At 39.9% G+C, this 19,662-nt stretch overlaps 2 protein-coding genes and 1 long non-coding RNA gene across 7 annotated transcripts in view; 1 reads left to right on the top strand and 2 right to left on the bottom strand.

Annotated features, from left to right (window-relative positions):
• Positions 1–5,766, bottom strand: part of pknox1.2 (pbx/knotted 1 homeobox 1.2) — a 14,793-nt gene extending 9,027 nt beyond the window's left edge. Inside the window, exons 1-2 of the mRNA XM_058380544.1 lie at positions 5,672–5,766; positions 4,206–4,311 (exon numbers count right to left, since the gene is read on the bottom strand). Coding sequence (XP_058236527.1) covers positions 4,206–4,259 — 54 coding nt within the window. The 5' untranslated portion in view covers positions 4,260–4,311; positions 5,672–5,766. The remainder of the gene's footprint in view (positions 1–4,205; positions 4,312–5,671) is intronic.
• Positions 5,767–7,299: 1,533 nt separating this feature from the next.
• Positions 7,300–11,027, top strand: LOC131347007 (uncharacterized). Its single transcript, XR_009203698.1, has 2 exons — positions 7,300–7,548; positions 8,477–11,027. It is a non-coding gene; the product is annotated as an uncharacterized LOC131347007 (long non-coding RNA).
• A 1,029-nt stretch (positions 11,028–12,056) lies between these two features.
• Positions 12,057–19,662, bottom strand: part of itsn1 (intersectin 1 (SH3 domain protein)) — a 47,713-nt gene continuing 40,107 nt past the window's right edge. For all 5 annotated transcript variants that reach the window (XM_058380312.1, XM_058380313.1, XM_058380314.1 and 2 more), the window contains 9 exons: positions 18,848–19,031; positions 18,658–18,756; positions 18,375–18,542; positions 18,028–18,240; positions 17,545–17,666; positions 17,341–17,423; positions 16,536–16,619; positions 16,272–16,445; positions 12,057–15,892 (listed from right to left, as the gene is read on the bottom strand). In XM_058380312.1, coding sequence (XP_058236295.1) covers positions 15,744–15,892; positions 16,272–16,445; positions 16,536–16,619; positions 17,341–17,423; positions 17,545–17,666; positions 18,028–18,240; positions 18,375–18,542; positions 18,658–18,756; positions 18,848–19,031 — 1,276 coding nt within the window. In that variant the 3' untranslated portion in view covers positions 12,057–15,743. The remainder of the gene's footprint in view (positions 15,893–16,271; positions 16,446–16,535; positions 16,620–17,340; positions 17,424–17,544; positions 17,667–18,027; positions 18,241–18,374; positions 18,543–18,657; positions 18,757–18,847; positions 19,032–19,662) is intronic.

The raw sequence follows: 19,662 nt of genomic DNA, 5'->3' as shown, positions 1-19,662 counted from the left end.
AGACAATGTCCACTGTTTAAAGTGCTCTACAAATAAAACTGAATTGAACTGAATTGCAAATTGAATTTAGACCCCAAAGAATCAAACTTGTTCGGAAGCGACATGTTCTTCCAAATTGAGAGTAAACAAAAACAAAATGAAAGAATTTTTTTTGCATTTTATAAAATCAAATCATTTTGAGAAAATCCTATTCAAGTGCTTCTATTAAAAAGAAATATATATTAAAAAAATATTATTGTAGATTTTCTCATATATATATATAAAAAACAATAAATATTATTGTATCTAAAATGTACACCATCCTTGCTTATTTTTAAAGAAGGGTGCCAATACTTTTGGAGAGCACCATAGCTCTGAGGACCTCTTTGGTTAAGGAGACTCACATGATGTCTACAATCAATGCATGAATATCTGGAGGGAAACATAAATATATAACAGTAGACGTTTCATGCTAAAAAACACAAGCATCATAAATAAATATCAGAATAAATAAAATAAGTATCTCACAGGGTCAGGGATGAAAAGCTGCTTTGTTGTGTACAGTTACACAGGACGTAAGCAGAGAATGGCCCTTTTTCAAAGCGAGCTTTTTATTTTATTAGAATTTCTTGATTGTGATCTAGCAAATGGCAGATAAGGCTATTTTACAATGTGGTTTGCCTTAATATCGGAAAACTGACACATGCAGCTAAGCATCACTTTAGGACACTTATTATTTTTATAATACTGCTCGCTGTACACTCTGATCGAACCTAGTTTCCTTTTAGTCAATCAGTCATTCATGGTTACACATGGTATATATTATGTGCTCAAAATATCTATCTGTAATAACACAAGTGAAATATTGAGCATTAGTATCTACACTCACTTTATTAGGAACACCTATACATGTAACAATCACTCTCATCATTTAGCATACTTGGGATTCAAACTCATGACCTTCTGACCACTACTCCAACACCTTAACCACTGAGCTACACCTTCCACCAATCAGATGGCAGCATCACAATGCATAAAATCATGATAGAGCTTTGGAAAAGTCTTTAACAATCCAGTTTAATGAGCACTATAGCCTCAGATCCCCGTTCTTGACTTACAGGAGCAGAACACGATGTGGTTTCGTTCGTCCATCTCATAGTCTGACGTGTTATGTGTTCTGAGATGCTTTTCTGCTCACCATGGTTGTAAAGAGTGGTTATTTGCGCTACCGTCCAAACCATCAGGCCATTCTCCTCCGATCTGTCATCAATGAGCACTGCTGCTCACTGGATGCACCATTCTATACAAACTCTATAGACTCTAGTTTTGTATGAAAATCCCATGAGGTCAGCAATTTCAATAAAACTCAATCCATGCCACAGACAAAGTCATTGCGATCATATTTTTTCCCCCCATTCTGGTGTTTGATAAGAAAATGAACTGAAGCTCTTGACCTGTAACTGTACAGTTGTATGCATTGTGCTCCTGTCACATGATTAGCGGATAAATGTGCAGGTGTATAGAAAAGTACACGATGTGTGTATACACTGTATATCCACATATACCATAAGCACGTAAGACAATTAACAAATCTCTTATCATATTTGAAATCAAGCACATAATTTTGCTCTACTATTATCTACATAGGTTTCAGTACTTCAGTAATTAAATGCTAATTCTAAAGGATTGTCTCTTATAGTGTTTCTGTAGGTTCTTAAATGCCTGTGAAGCTCTGGATTATTTTATCCCCTATCAAAATTACTTAGATTCTTCTTTATATGTTTACAGCTGTGCACCAATACACCAAAGCTAATTTCCTCGTACATGTAAAACCCACAGTACTCTGCGATAAAGCTGAATCTGATTACAAGTGCACAAAGAAATGAGACTCATCTGAACACGTCTTCCTGCAATGTGCTCACTCTATCATCCGTGTTTATTTTATTGAACAGCGTGACACAATCGGCCGATCATATTCTTCAGTAAAACATGGCGAAATCACACACCCTCTCTGTCTGTCTCTGTCTCTCACATAAACTCCGACCCATGTGACTGAAGCCATGTGACCGGGAGTAACAATGGCTTTTATTGAAAGAAGAGTTAGAAGAACTGTTTTGTGGGTGGTGGTAAATCTCGGGTTAGTCTTGCATGTCCTTATTTTTGTTCCATCACCGACCACAGTGGTTGATTTTTTTCCCACCATTCCCAGAATTTTCAGAATTAATGCCCTGACAGTATTTCCAAGAATTTCGGAAATAAGTATCAAGTAAACAAGGACTCTCTAAGCCATACCATAAAAATGAGGCACATGTTATCTCATCTCAAACAGTGTATATAAAGACTTGGTGAATCTGGTTGATATGTTGTGTCATTTATTATTTCTTCCTCCTATACATTTTTTTAGCATTTCCATTGGAACACGACTACTGGACGAAAGCTATACAGTAATATCATGCTATGTTGCTGCACACTAGCATTGAATTCATCTCTAGATAAAAAAGTCGTCCTCAATCCTCACGCTTTGAAAATGTTTCAGCTAATTCAGCATGCATCCTACCAGGAAAAGACAGTCTTATCACGTTATAATTTTCTATTCAGTTACAAGGATTTGCATGCTAAATTGTTTTGTTTTGTACTGATCTTCTGAAATAGTATAACCCATCTCAAGCACTTTTGACTTCACTTTTGTCATGGATTTATTTTCTTATATCACCCCTAAACTGCCTCCTGGTGGTCCAGCGGCAGGATCCCATGCTCTCATTGCCGCGGCCCGGGTTCGATCCCTGGGCAGGGAGCTAATCCAGCCACTGAAGAGTTAGCTCTGAGAGCTGATCCCAAGCCCAGATTAAATGGGAAGGTTGCATCTGTGCCAAATCGAAACATGTTGACCACTGTGGTGACCCTAAAACAGGGAGCAGCTAAAAGAACAACAACATATCACCCCTAAACTCTGGAATAATATTCTCAGTCGATATTAGGAACAGATCTACATGTTCAAACTGGCTTATTCCTAGTTACTATCATCATAGAGATTATATACAGTGAACACATTTGAGTTTTAGTTATACAGACTTTTGTAGACTAGCTGTCTTACTAATTATGGCTTGTTTGATTCATGTTGTTATTTATTAAAAGTTGTCACCTCACAGCTTTCATCCTAAACTTGGGCTAATTTCTGGGTGACGTTTATTTGCATGTTTTCCTTCCAAAAACATGCTGCTAGGCGGACTGCCTATGCCAAGTCACATTAAGGTGTGAATAAGTGTGGTTGTGTGTGATGCCGTGTGCAGGACTGGCTTCTCATTCAGATCCCGCACAACCCTGACCAAGATAAAGAGGTTTACTGAAGATGAATGATTTAATGTACTAACATCATGTATCTGCACAGATTCCTTGCTCTGCTTTTAATTTATTTAACTGAGGTTTTGATGTGATGTAGTACATACCCTGATCAGGCATAACATTATGAGCACTGAGAGGTGAAGTGAATAAGACTGATGATCTCCTCATCATGGCACCTGTTAGTGGGTGGGATATATTAGGCAGCAAGGGAACATTTTGTCCTCAAAATTGATGTGTTAGAAGCAGGAAAAATGGACAAGCGTAAGGATTTGAGCGAGTTTGACGGAGGACCAAATTGTGATGGCTAGATGATTGGATCAGAGCATCTCCAAAACTGCAGCTCTTGTGGAGGTGTTCCCGGTCTGCAGTGGTCAGTATCTATCAAAAGTGGTCCAAGGAAGTTACAGTGGTGAACCGGCGACAGGGTCATGGGCGGCCAAGGCTCACGGAGAGCGAAGGCTGGCCTGTGTGATCCGATCTAACAGACGAGGTACTGTTGCTCAGATTGCTGAAGAGGTTAATATTAGTTTTGTCAGAATACACAGTGCATGACGGGCCAGGGCTGTTTTACCAGCAAAAGGGGGACCAAGACAATATTAGACGGGTGGTCATAACGTTACGCCGGGTTGGTGTATAGTACAGTTTATTGTCTTATATTTCTGTCACCGTGTTACTCGTCTCAGTGTCTGAGGGAATATATTCCCTTCAGTGTGATGAGAGGGGAATGAAAACAAAGCCTTATCTGACTTGAACTGATTTATTCTTTCTTAAGCATTTAGGAATGAATAATAATAATTAAAAGCTGCCATTATTATTATTATTATTATTATTATTATTATTATTATTAGCAACGGCAGTGAGGATGGAGGCATGTTGCTCCTCACCTGTTGAGTCTCCTGAAACTCCTCCATGGACACCGACGATGGCGACGTCATCATAGTTACTGTTGCTGCTGGCAACGCTGGAGCATTCTAGCGCCAGACTTCACAACTGGAGACACATAGGCGTTTTCCATTATCCAAAATCAACCATACTTTATTTATTTATTTTTAATGGTTTCATTCATTCATTTCAGTCAATAAAAGGTTCCATTTCGACACATAACGTAACACCAGTAATCTCCATAATCCAGTGACAGGAATACATTTCTAAATGTGGCACACGGCGTGCTTGTGAAACATAAGATGGGTGCTTTCTGAAGGGTCAGTGAACTCATAGGAACTGAAGGGAGAAGAGATCTAAGGGCTGGGATTGTTATTATTATTATTTTTAATCAAGCAACTGAGAAATGAAAGGAATATATGTTGTTAAATAAACACTGGCTTCCAGCGTGTCTTCACTGCAGTAGCGCAGTTTGCGAGAAAGCCGAGGAACCGAAACTACTTTTAATTCCTGCCTTTCCCCCCCCTATACAAACTAAATTCTTCAAACTGTAAGCAAAAAAATATATATATGTATATAAAATATCAACTTAACATCAGATCACATAGTAAACAAAACAAAAAACCTAACAACGCGCTATACAACCGTTAGGTATTTATTTCCCTTTCTTCTTGAACACCAGAGCCGCCATGTTCCTTCTGAACATGTTTACGGTCCGTGCATACTAGCGTACTCAAGAGTAGGTCACTGTACGCTACACTCCCTGAGGAGCGCACTATTCTTACGTACTCTTTAGTAGGCTAGTATGCGGCTAGGGACGTAGCGTTAACAAAATTAGTTTACTTTTTATTTTTAAGAAATAATGGATACTTTTTCTATCGGCGAATGGTTGGTATCGGGTTGTTAGAGTTTATTAAAACATTTTTTGACTGATTATAAATAAATATATATATATAAAAAAAATATATATATATATATATATATATATATATATATATATATATATATATATATATATATTTGAAATAAAGGATAAAAAAATAATAATAAAAGTCATTCGGTGCCGCGTGCGAAAACATTTACTTGTAAACAAAATATCGGCCATTTCGCTCTGTTCCTTTAACTGAAATAAAAGCCTGCCCATTGCCTATCAATCAAACACAGGGACTGCGGAGTATCCCTCCCTACAGGCTAGCGCCATTCGCACTTCCACTAAAGATCATTAAAAAAAAACCCTGGGCCTTGCTCGCTTTGCTCTCGTCCTTTTTCGTCAGCACAGAAAATCGCAGCCGAAAACCCGCCATGGTATTTTCCCCCTCTTAACACGAGAGTAAACGCGAACCCTTCAGTACCCTTCTCCCGTCGGGTAGGCGCCTTACTATGCACGCGCCTGGAGCATTTATAGCGCGAAGCCCAGATTGCCTGATTGATAGGGAGTAAAAAAAGAAGATTTTGAGTGACAGCTTACCTTAGTGCCAATCTTCGTCACAATGACAAGCGGCTGCAGCAATCGGGACCCGCAGTTGTTGCATTGCGTCACCACGCACGGCACGCAGGCCGCTCAGCTCATGAATATTCATGACGTGGGAGGAGACACTGCGCCTCGCCGAAAAAGGTTCTCGCCCCCCTGGAGAACGCGCACCAGCCTGCAGGGAGCATGGATCCGGACATTCATAAAAGTGCTAAAAGTTTGTACACCCTTTTAAGAAACTGTAAATAAATCTTTATTATTTTTTTAAAAAACAAATAAGTGTGTCTAGCGGGTTAGGATTCACACAAGTTTCTCCTTTGTGTAACAAAGATGTAGTACTTTTGTGGTTAAGGTGATGGATCACTGAGGGGAAGGTTGTGAGTTCGAGTCCCACATCCCCTAAGCAAGACCCTTAACCTTTATTTGCTAAGATTTGTATAAAATTAGACAAGTTGTAAGTTGCTTGGGATGAGATAATTTGTAAGATGCCCTGGATAAATGTCATAAGAGGAAATATAAAGTATTGATAGTGGAGGAAAAAGAAAAATATCTGCAGTTTCTTTACCTTCAAACCCTCTACAAAGTGCTAAGAGAGTTTCAGTTGTAATATTCATTAAAGATTCCTTCCTCATATCTCTGTTGCACATCCATTAGATCAACAGACATTACAATATATATTAATAATATATATATATATATATTTTATTTTTATTATTATGCCCTTCATGCTGATCATGTGCCTTTAATTGACAAATAAAGTTTAATAAAATAAAATGGACAAATAAAGTTTTTTGAATTGGACTGAATTATTGTAACTCGATTATGAATTTAGCTTTCTTGAAATCTTATAATTCTTATAAAAATATTTTTGTTGATTGTTGTCTTGTGAACTTCTTGGATTTTTTATGATTTATGATTTTTTAAACAGGGGTATTTCTTTCCTTTTTATCCCAGAAATATGGAGGACATACACTTTTTGTATTTAACTTCACGTAGTCCAAAACAACACCGACTGAATATATAAAGACAGAAGAAAGACAAAACATTTTTATTCATTTTTACTTTTTCACACTTTTTTTCTGGTTCACGTAGTTGGCCAGAGAGTCACAGTCAGATATATCAAAATTGTCAAAGAAATAAATAATTAATTAATTAATTAATTTAAAAAAAGAATTTGTTTGTTTATTTTAATAAACAATAATAATTCTTTAGAAAAATGCTGAGGCTGTTGGCATTTATTTGGAGTTAATTTCATCCAACGCAGGCTCTGAGAAAAAGAAAAAAAATTTTTGGATGTAAACGCCATCATTAAATAAAATATTATAATATTTTAGTGGCACAGAAATTATTCCCACCCACCTGAGAACCTAAATTCTGGGAATGATGAAAGATCTCCATTACCATAAAGCCATTGAAGCTTAATTAACTCCTCTAACAATGCTTTCTTATAATTCTGGACAAGCATCAAGCAGGCGATCACAGGCCCTGAGGCACATGGCAAATGAACTGGCTGAACACTAAAGAAAGAAAAGATGTGCTGAAGCAAGTACATGTTGATGTTTTAGCATATGGTTAATATGAATGAGAGAGAAAAGGGCAGGTGTGTTTTTTCCAGTTCATGCAAATGTGACTGTGCATACTCGTTCTTGGCAGAGAATTCACGGATCTTGTCTCTGAACAGCTTCTGTATTGGGTCCAGTTGTGCTAGAGGTATGAATGAAAACGAAATATCCTTGGTTATTAAATAGAGCCATGTGACACGAAAACCTAATGCTGACTAAAGAAATCAGGATGCAACACCCCAAGATTCCTGAAGATTGTTAAACAAAATGAAGGAATAATAACAAATTAAGAAAGAACCAAAGATACACTAGGTAAGAAAAAACATATTAGCAAAATGTTGGTCAAAATGCAGGATTTGTTTTTTTATAATGGAAATACATTGATCAGGCATAACATTATGAACAGTGAGAGGTGAAGTGAATAACACTGATGATCTCCTCATCATGGCACCTGTTAGTGGGTGGGATATATTAAGCAGCAAGGGAACATTTTGTCCTCAAAGTTGATGTGTTAGAAGCAGGAAAAATGGATGACAGTGTAAGCGTAAGGATTTGAGCGAGTTTGATGAAGGGCGATATTGTGATGGCTAGACCACTGGATCAGAGCATCTCCAAAACTGCAGCTCTTGTGGGGTGTTCCTGGTCTGCAGTGGTCAGTATCTATCAAAAGTGGTCCAAGGAAGGAACAGTGGTGAACCGGCAACAGGGTCATGGGCGGCCAAGGCATTAATGCACATGGGGAGTGAAGGCTGGCCCGTGTGATCCGATCCAACAGACGAGCTACTGTTGCTCAAATTGCTGAAGAAGTTAATGCTGGTTCTGATAGAAAGGTGTCTGAATACACAGTGCATGACGGGTCAGGGCTGTCTTGGCAGTAAAAAAGTGAGCAACACAATATTAGCCAGGCAGTCATAATGTTATGCCTGGTCAGTGTATATATCAAGGCCAAATTGTAGGCATAACCTACAGCACAGCTCTAAAGCAGTGCAACAATCACTACAAATATCGATTAACGAAATAAACACTGTGCAAATGAACTTGCAGGGAATTCTTAAAACGTTATGATTTTCATACAATTTACTGTATCATTAATAACAAAAGTATTTGCAGTTTGGGCCAGATATATCAGCCTGCAAGCTATTTCCTGTGACTGAATGGAGCACTATTATTCTTGTGATTTGTACTTGTTCTTATTTATATTCATTCATCCATTGTCTATAACTGCTTTATTCCTAATTAGGATCATGGGGATCTGCTGGAGCCTATCCCAGCACACAGTGGGACACCCTGGACAGGCCACCAGTCCATCACAGGGCCACACATATAGACAGACAACCACACACACTCAGCAATTTAGAAAGACCAATCAACCTAATGTACATGTTTTTGGAATGTGGGAAGAAACCGGAGTACCCGGAGTAAACCCACACAGGCAACATGCAAACTCCACACAGAAAGACCCCTGCCGGTTCGAACCCAGGATTCAAACCCAGGCCCTTCTTGCTGTGAGGCAACAGTGCTAACCACTAAGCCACCATGCTGCCCCATTTTATTTATATATTTCTATTAATTTTAACATATTGAACAAAACTGCTATGTCTTCAGCCTGATCACAGACTGGGCTCAGTGTGTTGCCCTAACAATTTTGACAGCTACCTACAATTAAGAGAAAAATCCACCAATCAATCATATTACATTTACTATTAATTTTCACATTTTTTTATTATTATTAGTCTTTCAATATTAAATTGGTTTGAATAAAAAGTGAGGCATAATAGAGAAGGTCTGTTTCATGGTGTACTTGATTAGCATTGATCAACATGTGCTATAGTGTAAACACTGGACCACAGAGAACATGAAAAGTACATTCTAAAATGTCCTGAACGCTGTGTTCTTCTTCTGACCTTGATTCATCTTCTGCTAATTCAGCACAGGCTGGATCGGATCTCATTATACTTTTGTTAACTCAGATGATTTTACCTTCGAAAACACTCTCTGTTGTGACATCTGGACTCTTTTCTGTCGAGGCATCCATTATTTTTGGCTGACTTGTGAAAACCACAACTTCCCCATGAGCAACTTCCTGAACTGGTGATACTGGAGGTTCTGTGAATGGAAACCTGTCTGCTGTTTCTACAGGACCAATTTCTACTTCTGGAGTAAGTTTATGACGGACAGTCTCTTCTTTATAAGGGATCTGCGAGGAACATGTGGTGAAGGCAGAAGCTTTAGAAATGGGACAATCTTGAAAGCTGGATTTGGTTACATGTATTATCTGCCTAGTTGCTGAATGTTCTGGGGCAATATCCTGGGTTTGGAAATTGTTTTACTTCTGAGGTTGCTTACAAAGTCATTATATCATTTACTTCAGAAGCACAGACTGCTACAAAGGAGGTTACATTCTTGGGGGCATTAAGGAGGTCTTTATCTCCCGAAGCAGGAGTGGCTACTGTAAAATCATTTATAGCAGGGAACAGGTCAGGAAACAGGCCAGGAAACAGGTTAAGAAACAGGTCAGGAAACGGGTCAGGAGACCGGTCAAGAAACAGGCCAGGAGACAGGCCAGGAGACAGGCCAGGGGACAGGTCAGGGGACAGGTCAGGGACACCACAGTAAGTCTCAGAGGCAGGAGCAAGGCCAGTTTCAGGTCCTGCATAATGGGTACATGATATTTCACCAATAACATTAATGGAAACATCTGTACTTTCTGTCATTCCTTCTAAAGAAGCACTGAATGATGTGGAGACAGGTGGAGACAATTCTAAAACTTTGGTAGACTGGTTGTCTCTGGTGACTGAAGGTCTTTTCACCTTTTTTTCACACGTGGGTGTTTCAAATAACGCATCAACACATTTCTTCACTGTTGCAGTAAAACTGAGGGGAGATGTGAAGGTTCAGGGTGTTGTTTTTATCACAGATTTCTCAGCTGGTCTTTTATACATTTTGTGAGACAGCTTTCAAAGAAACCAACTGCTGATTCTCTTTAGCCTTACTGTCATTTTGCAGTAACAGATTGCCAGTCTCGGTTATTATTTTGGGCTTTGGCTTTTCTAGAGGTGAAGAGATCAGAAGGATGAAATTAAAATATTAATGATTATCAAAAGTCACATTAACTTACTTATACTTGTGTATCTGATTGGCTTCTTGGGATTTTCCAGCCTTAGTACTTAAGAGTTGCTATGTTTGGAGCTCTTCTCAATTCTACTGAATGCACATAACCTCCGTATGTCCGTAACCTTGACTCTCTGTCTATCTTTAAATCTAGACTCAAGTCTCACCTGTTTAAGCTTGTTTACTCTTCCTAAATCTTACTTGCCCTCTCACACAGTCACAATCTTCTGTATTTATTTTTTTTGTTATTGTTGCTTGTTTTTTGTCGTATTGTTTCTATGTGCTTTGTTTTGTAACTCGTTGTTCAGTGTCCTTGGGTGTTGAGAAAGGCGCCTATAAATAAAATGTATTATTATTATTATTATTATTATTATTATTATTATTATAACATTTCTCATGAAGACTCTAAAATTACAGGAAACAAGATAGTCATACACAGTACCCTACCCACAGGTATCCTTCCACAGAAATCATGAAGCGAGATGATCTCACCTCATGATTTCTGTGATCAACCTAGTAGTTTTTCCCTGAAGATTTGGCATTCATTCAAATCCAGAACTCCACACCTTTGGTAATATAGTAAATGGTACTGCTCCCAAACCTATGAAAATGTTCTTAGAAACCTCTCCCTCTTGAATTTCTTTGTTACTCCAGTATGAATAAATGCTTTGATAACAACAGGTCAACTTTCTGGACATTCTGCCTGTTTGGTTTCAATCACATGACTGATTTTTTAGCAATAACTCATCACTGCAGCTGTGTGGTTATAGGTCTATCACAGATCACCTTGTACCTTTTGGCAAGTCCTGACAGGTTATAGAACTACACAATTCATCCTGAATAATATTGGTACTATTAAAATATCACCACACCCTGTATGTTTAGGTAGTGATTGTACTTCCGGGGAAAAACCCATCCCATTCTTGAGATCATTTAGCTCTTCCTCTAACTGTCAGGAACTGTTTGCTAGTACTTCTGTAATGATTCCTTTATTTATCACAAAGTTATACTTTGTAAATAAAGGAACATACACCGTCCCCCTTTTGCTGCCAAAACAGCTCTGACCCGTCATGCACTGTGTATTCTGACACCTTTCTATCAGAACCAGCATTAACGTCTTCAGCAATCTGAGCAACAGTAGCTCGTCTGTTGGATCGGATCACACGGGCCATCCTTCACACTCCATGAGCCTTGACCGCCCATGACCCTGTGTCTGGTTCACCACTGTTCCTTCCTTGGACCACTTTTAATAGATACTGTCCACTGCAGACCCCACAAGAGCTGCAGTTTTGGAGATGCTCTGATCCAGTGGTCTAGCCATCACAATTTGGTCCTTCGTCAAACTCGCTCAAATCCTTACACTTGTCCATTTTTCCTGCTTCTAACACCTCAACTTTGAGGACAAAATGTTCACTTGCTGCCTAATATATCCCACCCACTAACAGGTGCCATGATGAGGAGATCATCAGTCTCAGTCACTTCACCGGTCAGTGCTCATAATATTATGCCTGATTGGTATAACACATTAATTGGGAAAAACCAAAATAACAATAAGAAGACAAAGATATAAAGGTTTTAGAGGAAACACCAGTCAGTCATCATTTCTTGGTCCAACTGAGCTTTAATTGCAACGTTTAAGACAATACACTGCTTCTACATTGATAACAATATGTTGTCATCAACATAATTATTCTTCAAGATGTAATATATTATACTCCTTTCAAAGATTTAAACACAAACACATACGGTACTGTCAACTCATTGGGACTTGGTAAAAAATACAGGGGAAGAGCCTACAGATTCGTAATGTACAGAGAGAGAGAGAGAGAGAGAGAGAGGTGATGAGGGACAGACAGATGCAAGGAGAAAAAGAGGTAAGAGGTAAACCTTCAATGTCCTCTAAACAAAATATTTCTCACACACACACACACACACACACACGCGCACACACACACACACCCACCAAACTCTCCTCAGCTTAATAATGCTACCATTCTCACCCAATCCACCCATCTATTCACTTTCAAACCCCGGAATTAAAATAATAATAATAATAATAATAATAATAATGCATGTAGAAATATATTCTGAAGAATGCACTTTTTTTGTCTTTCATTCCTTTTTTTTTATGAAACACAATGTGGGAGAAAATCGTCTGTCCTGTCCTCTTGAAAATACATCATTTATACACAATCACTTCTATGTAACGCAACTGCCTGCTTTCTCCTACTATGTACCACTATATTCCATTTTCAACCCCCCCACCCCCAAAGGAAAAACAACAACAACAACAACAAAAATAAGGAGAAACACATACGCTATGAAACACACCCTTGTATTTCTCATCTTTACAAATATAACCCAATTACAGTGTTAACCGCTACCGCTATGCTCTAAGCAGGACTCATTGTTTAAAGGAAAATGGATGGACAGGAATGGGGGAAAAAAAAAGGGAAACACATTAGTAATACAATTCATTATTGATGATAAATATTATTCAGTGTTAAATAGCTTACTTTGTGTAGCAAACAAAAACCCATGAAAAAGGACAAGAAGACAAAAACAAAAAACAAAAAACAAAACCCAAACTCATCATTGGATCTGGATTTACAGCATTTCAGAAGTATTTGACACGATTCGAGGGAGAACTCGCTGGGTTAGCAGTGGTAAAAAAGTGGCTCTAAGCATTAAAAATCCAGTGGTATTTCTACAATACGTAAAAAAAAAACAAAAACAAAAGAATGCTTACACATTGAATTCACTTCAGTCTTGGTCACTTTGTTAAACAAATGTTCACCGCCCTTCTCACGCAGTTCACCTTCAACACCTAGCACTCTGAAGGCCAAGGGCATTAACCACCAGGAGAACCCGAAAAGACTACAGAGCAATGAAACCTACAGCTAGAGAGAAGTACTGTCGTTGAAACGTCACGATCATAATCACATTTTCCCAAAACCAGCCTGCTGATTATGTGACATGGAAAGGATAAATAAAACACCACAACATACAGCAATGCAAAATAAGACTGGAATGTTCACAAATTGTGTTTTTTCCCCCCAATACAGCAAAACTCTGGATTAAAAAACAAAACCAAACCCCGCTATGTACCATGTCTATTTGAGGCTTTCATGGCATGGCACAAATGCTTCAGTTTTGGACCCTCTCAGTGATTAGAAATTCATTCTAGAACATACACGATATTGCCAAAAGTTTTGGGACGTTACATGCACTTGAATGTAATATGGAGTTCTTCCGCCCTTTTGCAGCTGTAACAGCTTCAACTCTTCTAGGAAGGCTTTCCACGAGGTTTAGGAGTGTGTTTATGAGAATTTTTGACTCTAGAAGCACATTTGTGAGGTCAGGTCCTGATGTTGGATGAGAAGGCCTCTTCACAGTCTCCGCTCTAATTCATCCCAGAGGTGTTCTGTCAGGTTGAGGTCAGGACTCTGTGAAGTTCCTCCACACCAAACTCACTCATCCATGTCTTTATGGACCTTGCTTTGTGCACTGGTGTGCAGTCATGTTAGAACAGGAAGGGGTCATCCCCAAACTGTTCCCACAAAGTTGGGAGCATGAAATTGTCCAAAATGTCTTGGTATGCTGAAGCATTAAGAGTTCCTTTCACTGGAACTAAAGGTCCAAACCACTTTTCACTGGTCCAACCCCTGAATTCCAATGATTTGGAGGGGTGTCCCAAACCTTTTGGCAATATAGTGTAGTTCTATCATTCTAGAACTCAAATCATTTCTGATCCTTGAATTCTAGACCTAGTTTTGTGATCTGCATTCTAGATTTTAAACTTGGACAACATATCAATCATTTAGACAAATTTATTATGACTTATTTTCACTACTTTTTCAATTCAGTGTTTGGATTTCTGTGAAGGCGTAAAGGAGTAATCCAGCATTTTACAGCATGACATCTATCCATCAAATCTGTAGTCCATATACACCGATCAGGCATAACATTATGACCACCCGCATAATATTGTGTTGGTCCCACGTTTGCTGCCAAAACTGCCCTGACCCGTCCTGCACTGTGTATTCTGACACCTTTCTATCAGAACCAGCATTAACTTCTTCAGCAATTTGAGCAACAGTATCTGTTGGATCGGATCACACGGGCCAGCCTTCGCTCCCCATGTCCATCAATAAGCCTTGGCCGCCCATGACCCTGTTTCCGGTTCACCATTGTTCCTTCTTTAGACCACTTTTGATAGATACTGACCACTGCAGACCGGGAACACCCCACAAGAGCTGCAGTTTTGGAGATGCTCTGATCCAGTCACCTAATATATCCCAGTCACTAACAGGTGCCATGATGATCAGTGTTAGTCACGTCACCTCTTGGTGGTCATAATGCTATGCCTGATCAGTGTATGATTATCACTTGACACATTTCACTGTAGTGACAAAAGAACAAAATATGTAAACAAATCTCATCTACACTGGGAGTTTAAGGGCAGCTGGTTTGTAATGGTTTTGTTATATATTGCATTTATATCTGCTTAATATTACACTATATAGCCAAAAATATGCTGAAGCTCAACAATAACAATTCTTGAAAATGCCATTGCAGATTTATAATGAAAATCCACACTCTTCTGGTGAAGGCTTTCCATCATATGTGGCTGTGTGGATTTGTGATCATTCAGCTACAAGAGCTTTAGTGAGGTTTGGCACTGATGGCAGGTGAGGAGATCTGGGGTGCAGTCGGTGCTCCAGTTCATCCTAAAGGTGTTCAGTGACGTCGAGGTCACGGCTCTTGAGTTCTCGAGACACTTGAGATCTTCCACTTCAACCATGGTTTGCATGTTTTCATGAACCTCGCTTTGTGGGCCATTATCATGTTGGGACATGAATGTTATCTGTTCATACTCAAAAAAAAATCATAATCGCAAGCTAAAAAACTATTCGAACTGCTTTCTCCCATATCCGTTTCATCCTAAAACCTTTAGTAGACCATAAAGTTGAATAATTTTAATAGAATATATGCCCACATTTTACACCAACAACTGCCCTCACACTTCCAAATTAAGTGTGTTTTGTTCTCTTTTCACTACAGATCAACTTCCCTCTGTGAAAGTCTCACATACACTACACAAGCTGTTGCATTGAGAAACACTGGAGTATCCCTTTAACACACTATATATATCTATATAAACCACAATATTTAACTAAAAAGAAAAAAGAAAAGAAAGTGAAAGATTGCTTAAGACTGTTACAGCTTACTCATGACATCCATCGCCTTGTATTTCCTCTCTCTCTAACACACACACACAGACACACACACAGGGGCGTGGTGTAGAGTGGTGTGGGATTGTCACGTCAGGCTGGAAACACAGTACAGGAGGAAGTATGGAAATCTAGGGTGGAGGAGATCAAAGTTCACAAGGGTCAGGGTTCGTCAAATAGCTGCAGGTCAAGTCTGACCACTATCTCTCCTGTGGGGACCTCGTGTAAGAGAAGCCTCTTGGTGATTGGACCTTTCGAGCCCTGATCCTTTTTAATGTCCGCCAGTCGAATCTCTGTCCTGCCCAGGAAATCTGCACACACACACACACACACACACACACACACAGAAAGGAAAAAGTTTCAAGGGAAATGTCTAGCATCAACTTTTTGGGCTTAATTTACTTCCATTGCTGCAGAACAACTGTAATTTGTTAACACATAAACCTTTACCCCCCTCTGCAGTTACTTTAATACCATTTCAGGTTTTTCACTGTATTACTGAACTACTTAAATTTCACTAAAAAAAACTGGGACGTTCTAAAACTTTTGACCCATAGTGTATAGTAAAGAGGATGCTTTTCGGTTTCCCGCCTCAACGTTGGATGATTTTGACATGACTGGATCATTCATGTATACATGTGTAATGGAAGAGATGTAAAATCACGTCAGGTATATTAGTTTGTGGCTCACCATCAGGGGAGAATTGGTCCCTCTCGAACACAGTTACACACAACACATCCTGCTCCAGGTCTTTGATGAAAAACTGGCAGTTAGAGTTCCATTTGGGGTTCAGTGTGTCCTGCATTGTCTTAGTGATGTGGCACTGTGATCCCATGGTCACCTCACAATATGGATTACTTTTACCTACACACACAAACAAAACATTAGTACTAAAGCCTGAGAGAGAGAGAGAGAGAGAGAGAGAGAGAGAGAGAGAGAGATATCGATTCCTACCATGAGAGCGGCAGGGTTTCAACTCAATTCCTTCTACGATGTTGACCATCAGCCTCCCGATGCCTGTAGCTCTCTGAGACCGAACTACACACAGAGATAAAATGCAGGTAGACCCATGAAGTCTAAAGTAAGTTCAATGTCTCATATAATGAAAGTCAGTCATTGTAGCCTTATGGGCTCCAAATTGTAAAAATTGTTTGGCATTTACATACACCAATCAGGCATAACATTATGAACAGTGACAGGAAGTGAATAAAACTCATCATCATGGCACCTGTTAGTGGGTGGGATATATTAGGCAGCAAGTGAACATTTTGTCCTCAAAGTTGATGTGTTAGAAGCAGGAAAAATGGACAAGTGTAAGGATTTGAGCGAGTTTGACGAAGGGCCAGATTGTGATGGCTAGACGACTGGATCAGAGCATCTCCAAAACTGCAGCTCTTGTGGGGTCTGCAGTGGTCAGTATCTATTAAAAGTGGTCCAAGGAAGGAACAGTGGTGAACCGGGGAGCAAAGGCTGGCCCGTGTGATCTGATCCAACAGATGAGCTACTGTTGCTCAAATTGCTGAAGAAGTAAAGGGGGGCCAACATGATATTAGGCAGGTGGTCATAATGTTATGCCTGATCGGTGTATATCAAACGTAGACTATTTTCAGTAAATCAGTACATCACAACCAGTTCGCCCTAAGACATTTCATTTGTTTGATTTATTTGTCAGTAAACAATAATTAAGCATGTCCATGTTTCCAATCCCCATAGTGTTCTATTATTTTTCTTTTTTACACTAAAATAACACATAACCTACCCAGATAAGCCTTTTCCCTTTTCTTCTTTTCTGTCTCAATAAAGAGCTCAGAGGCAGCCTTGATTTTCTGCACCCATGCGGTCCTGACAAAAACAATCCAAGATTAGATCTCAACCCATCATCACAGCACTATCAACAATAGATTTATCGCAGGTGATGAGAGGTGCAATGGGTGAATGCAGGTCTGTGTGTGTGTGTGTGTACCTCTCATTGATGCTCTCTGCCCGTATGGTGTACACTCTGTCTATGTGCGATATATGAAAGATGGGCTCGTCTCCAGAGGGATCAGTCGGGAGCTTGACCAGAACCTCGTTCAGGAAGATGGGCTGTAGAGACCAAACAAGAGGTCACAGAAAGGCTAGGACAACAATCATCATTACCGTAGTAGATAGAATCATAAGGTTTTTAAACTGAGAAGGAGGGTGGCGGCTGACCGACCAAACCTCAGCACCAGCATGATATTGGTGAGTTGGTCGGGGCTGGGATTTAAAAATCTTACGACTTTCCATTCAAAACTCTCACTGGTTTTAAGGATCCATTCTGACCATCATAAACATCTACACTTGGCTATGCTATCATATGATGAGCATTAGACTAATTTATAAAACGCTAAAGAAAACATTAGCCACTTTGCAGCAGCTCTTTCACAGGATAACTGCATGGTAGTGGCGAGATCCCAAACCGCACCGTTTTATACATGCGATACTGCAAGTGAGACTTGGCGCTGAACACTTTGTCGGAAGCCGAGGAGCCCAGTGGCCTGATGACCTGCGTCAGGAGCAGGAAGTCATTGAAGAGGAAGCCATAGAGCTCCTTGTTGCTCTTGGCCTTGTAGAGCTTCCCACTGTGCAGGAACTTGCGAGGGCCCAGGCAGTTGGTCACAGAGTTGAATACCAGTTGCTGAAACAATGAGTTTATTATGATTAAACTTTATATATCTATAGACCAAATATACGTCTATCAGTACTTCATTTCTCGCTGAGCACAATATAGGTCTGAGATGATTTACGGAAATAAATAAAAAGCTCACACACCTCAGACAGCCCCTCACACTGCACGTGCGCTTGTATCCACTCCAATCGGTCCGAGTTCTCCTTCTCGCGCACACCTTCGTTCACCTGTGAGCACAGCTCCTCGGCCTTCTCCAGAGCCTGACGCAAGTGGCTGTGATCCGGGTGGCTTTCCGGAGTGTTTTCCAGAATCTAATCAAGAATCATAAACAAATGTAATGGGAGGGAATGTCAGAAGAAGATTTTTTTGTCAAACTAACAGAATTATGAAAACAATAGTGGGCAGATTGTGACTGTGTGCGCTTACATTTTTGATGATAAGAGGGTAGCGGGTGACTCTCTGCATGGGTTTGAGCAGGAAACTAGACAAAGGCATTCCTTTACAGCGAGGATCCATTGCCAATCTCTGTAACACAAACACACACTTACATCCGGTGTCTTTACAGCAATCGAACCTCGTAAAATTTCATTCAGCTTTTTAGACAGTTTGCGGTTACCTTGACAAAGTCCTTGAAGTCGGGTACCTCGTCCGTCTTCTGCTGGATGAGGGTAGCACCGTTGAGCTGACAGCTGCAGAAGCGAATGTAGGGCTGCATGTGGGGCAGTTGTGCTGTCAGTATGTCACCAATCATCTTCACAGGCATGCGCTCGCCCGACATCTTCTTTCTTACCCGCAATGCCCTGCAGGAGAGATCCATCAGTATCTTCTTGTCGATGTAAGTGAGTTTGACAAAAAAAAAACAAAAAAACCCAAAGCCTTGAAGGATGTTCAAAGTTACACATCACTGGGGTATCATCAATAGAGAAGATCTTGAAATACACCGATCAGGCATAACATTATGATCACCTCATCACGGCACCTGTTAGTGGGAGGGATATATTAGGCAGCAAGTCCTCAAGGTCGGTGTGTTAGAAGCAGGAAAAATAAGCGTAAGGATTTGAGCGAGGCAAATTGTGATGGCTAAACGACTGGATCAGGGCGTCTCCAAAACTGTGGGGTGTTCCCGGTCTGCAGTGGTCAGTATCTATCAAAAGTGGTCCAAGGAAGGAACAGTGGTGAACTGGCGACAGGGTCATGGGTGGCCAAGGCTCATTGATGCACGTGGGGAGCTGGAAGGCTGGAAGGACGAGCTACTTTTGCTTAAGTCAATGCAGAATACACAGTGCAGCAAAAAGGGACTAACGCAATATTAGGCAGGTGGTCATAATGTTATGCCCGATCGGTGTAGATGTACCAAAACCTACATTTAATACTAATGCACAGGAGAGTTCTCTCCTTTAACACACCTACATCAAATAATCACTGATACTA

The sequence above is a fragment of the Hemibagrus wyckioides genome, linkage group LG26 (genome assembly GCF_019097595.1).
Source record: "Hemibagrus wyckioides isolate EC202008001 linkage group LG26, SWU_Hwy_1.0, whole genome shotgun sequence".
Lineage (NCBI taxonomy): Eukaryota > Metazoa > Chordata > Actinopteri > Siluriformes > Bagridae > Hemibagrus > Hemibagrus wyckioides.
Note: the sequence above shows the minus strand (reverse complement) of the source record. Positions and strands in the feature narration are given on the sequence as shown.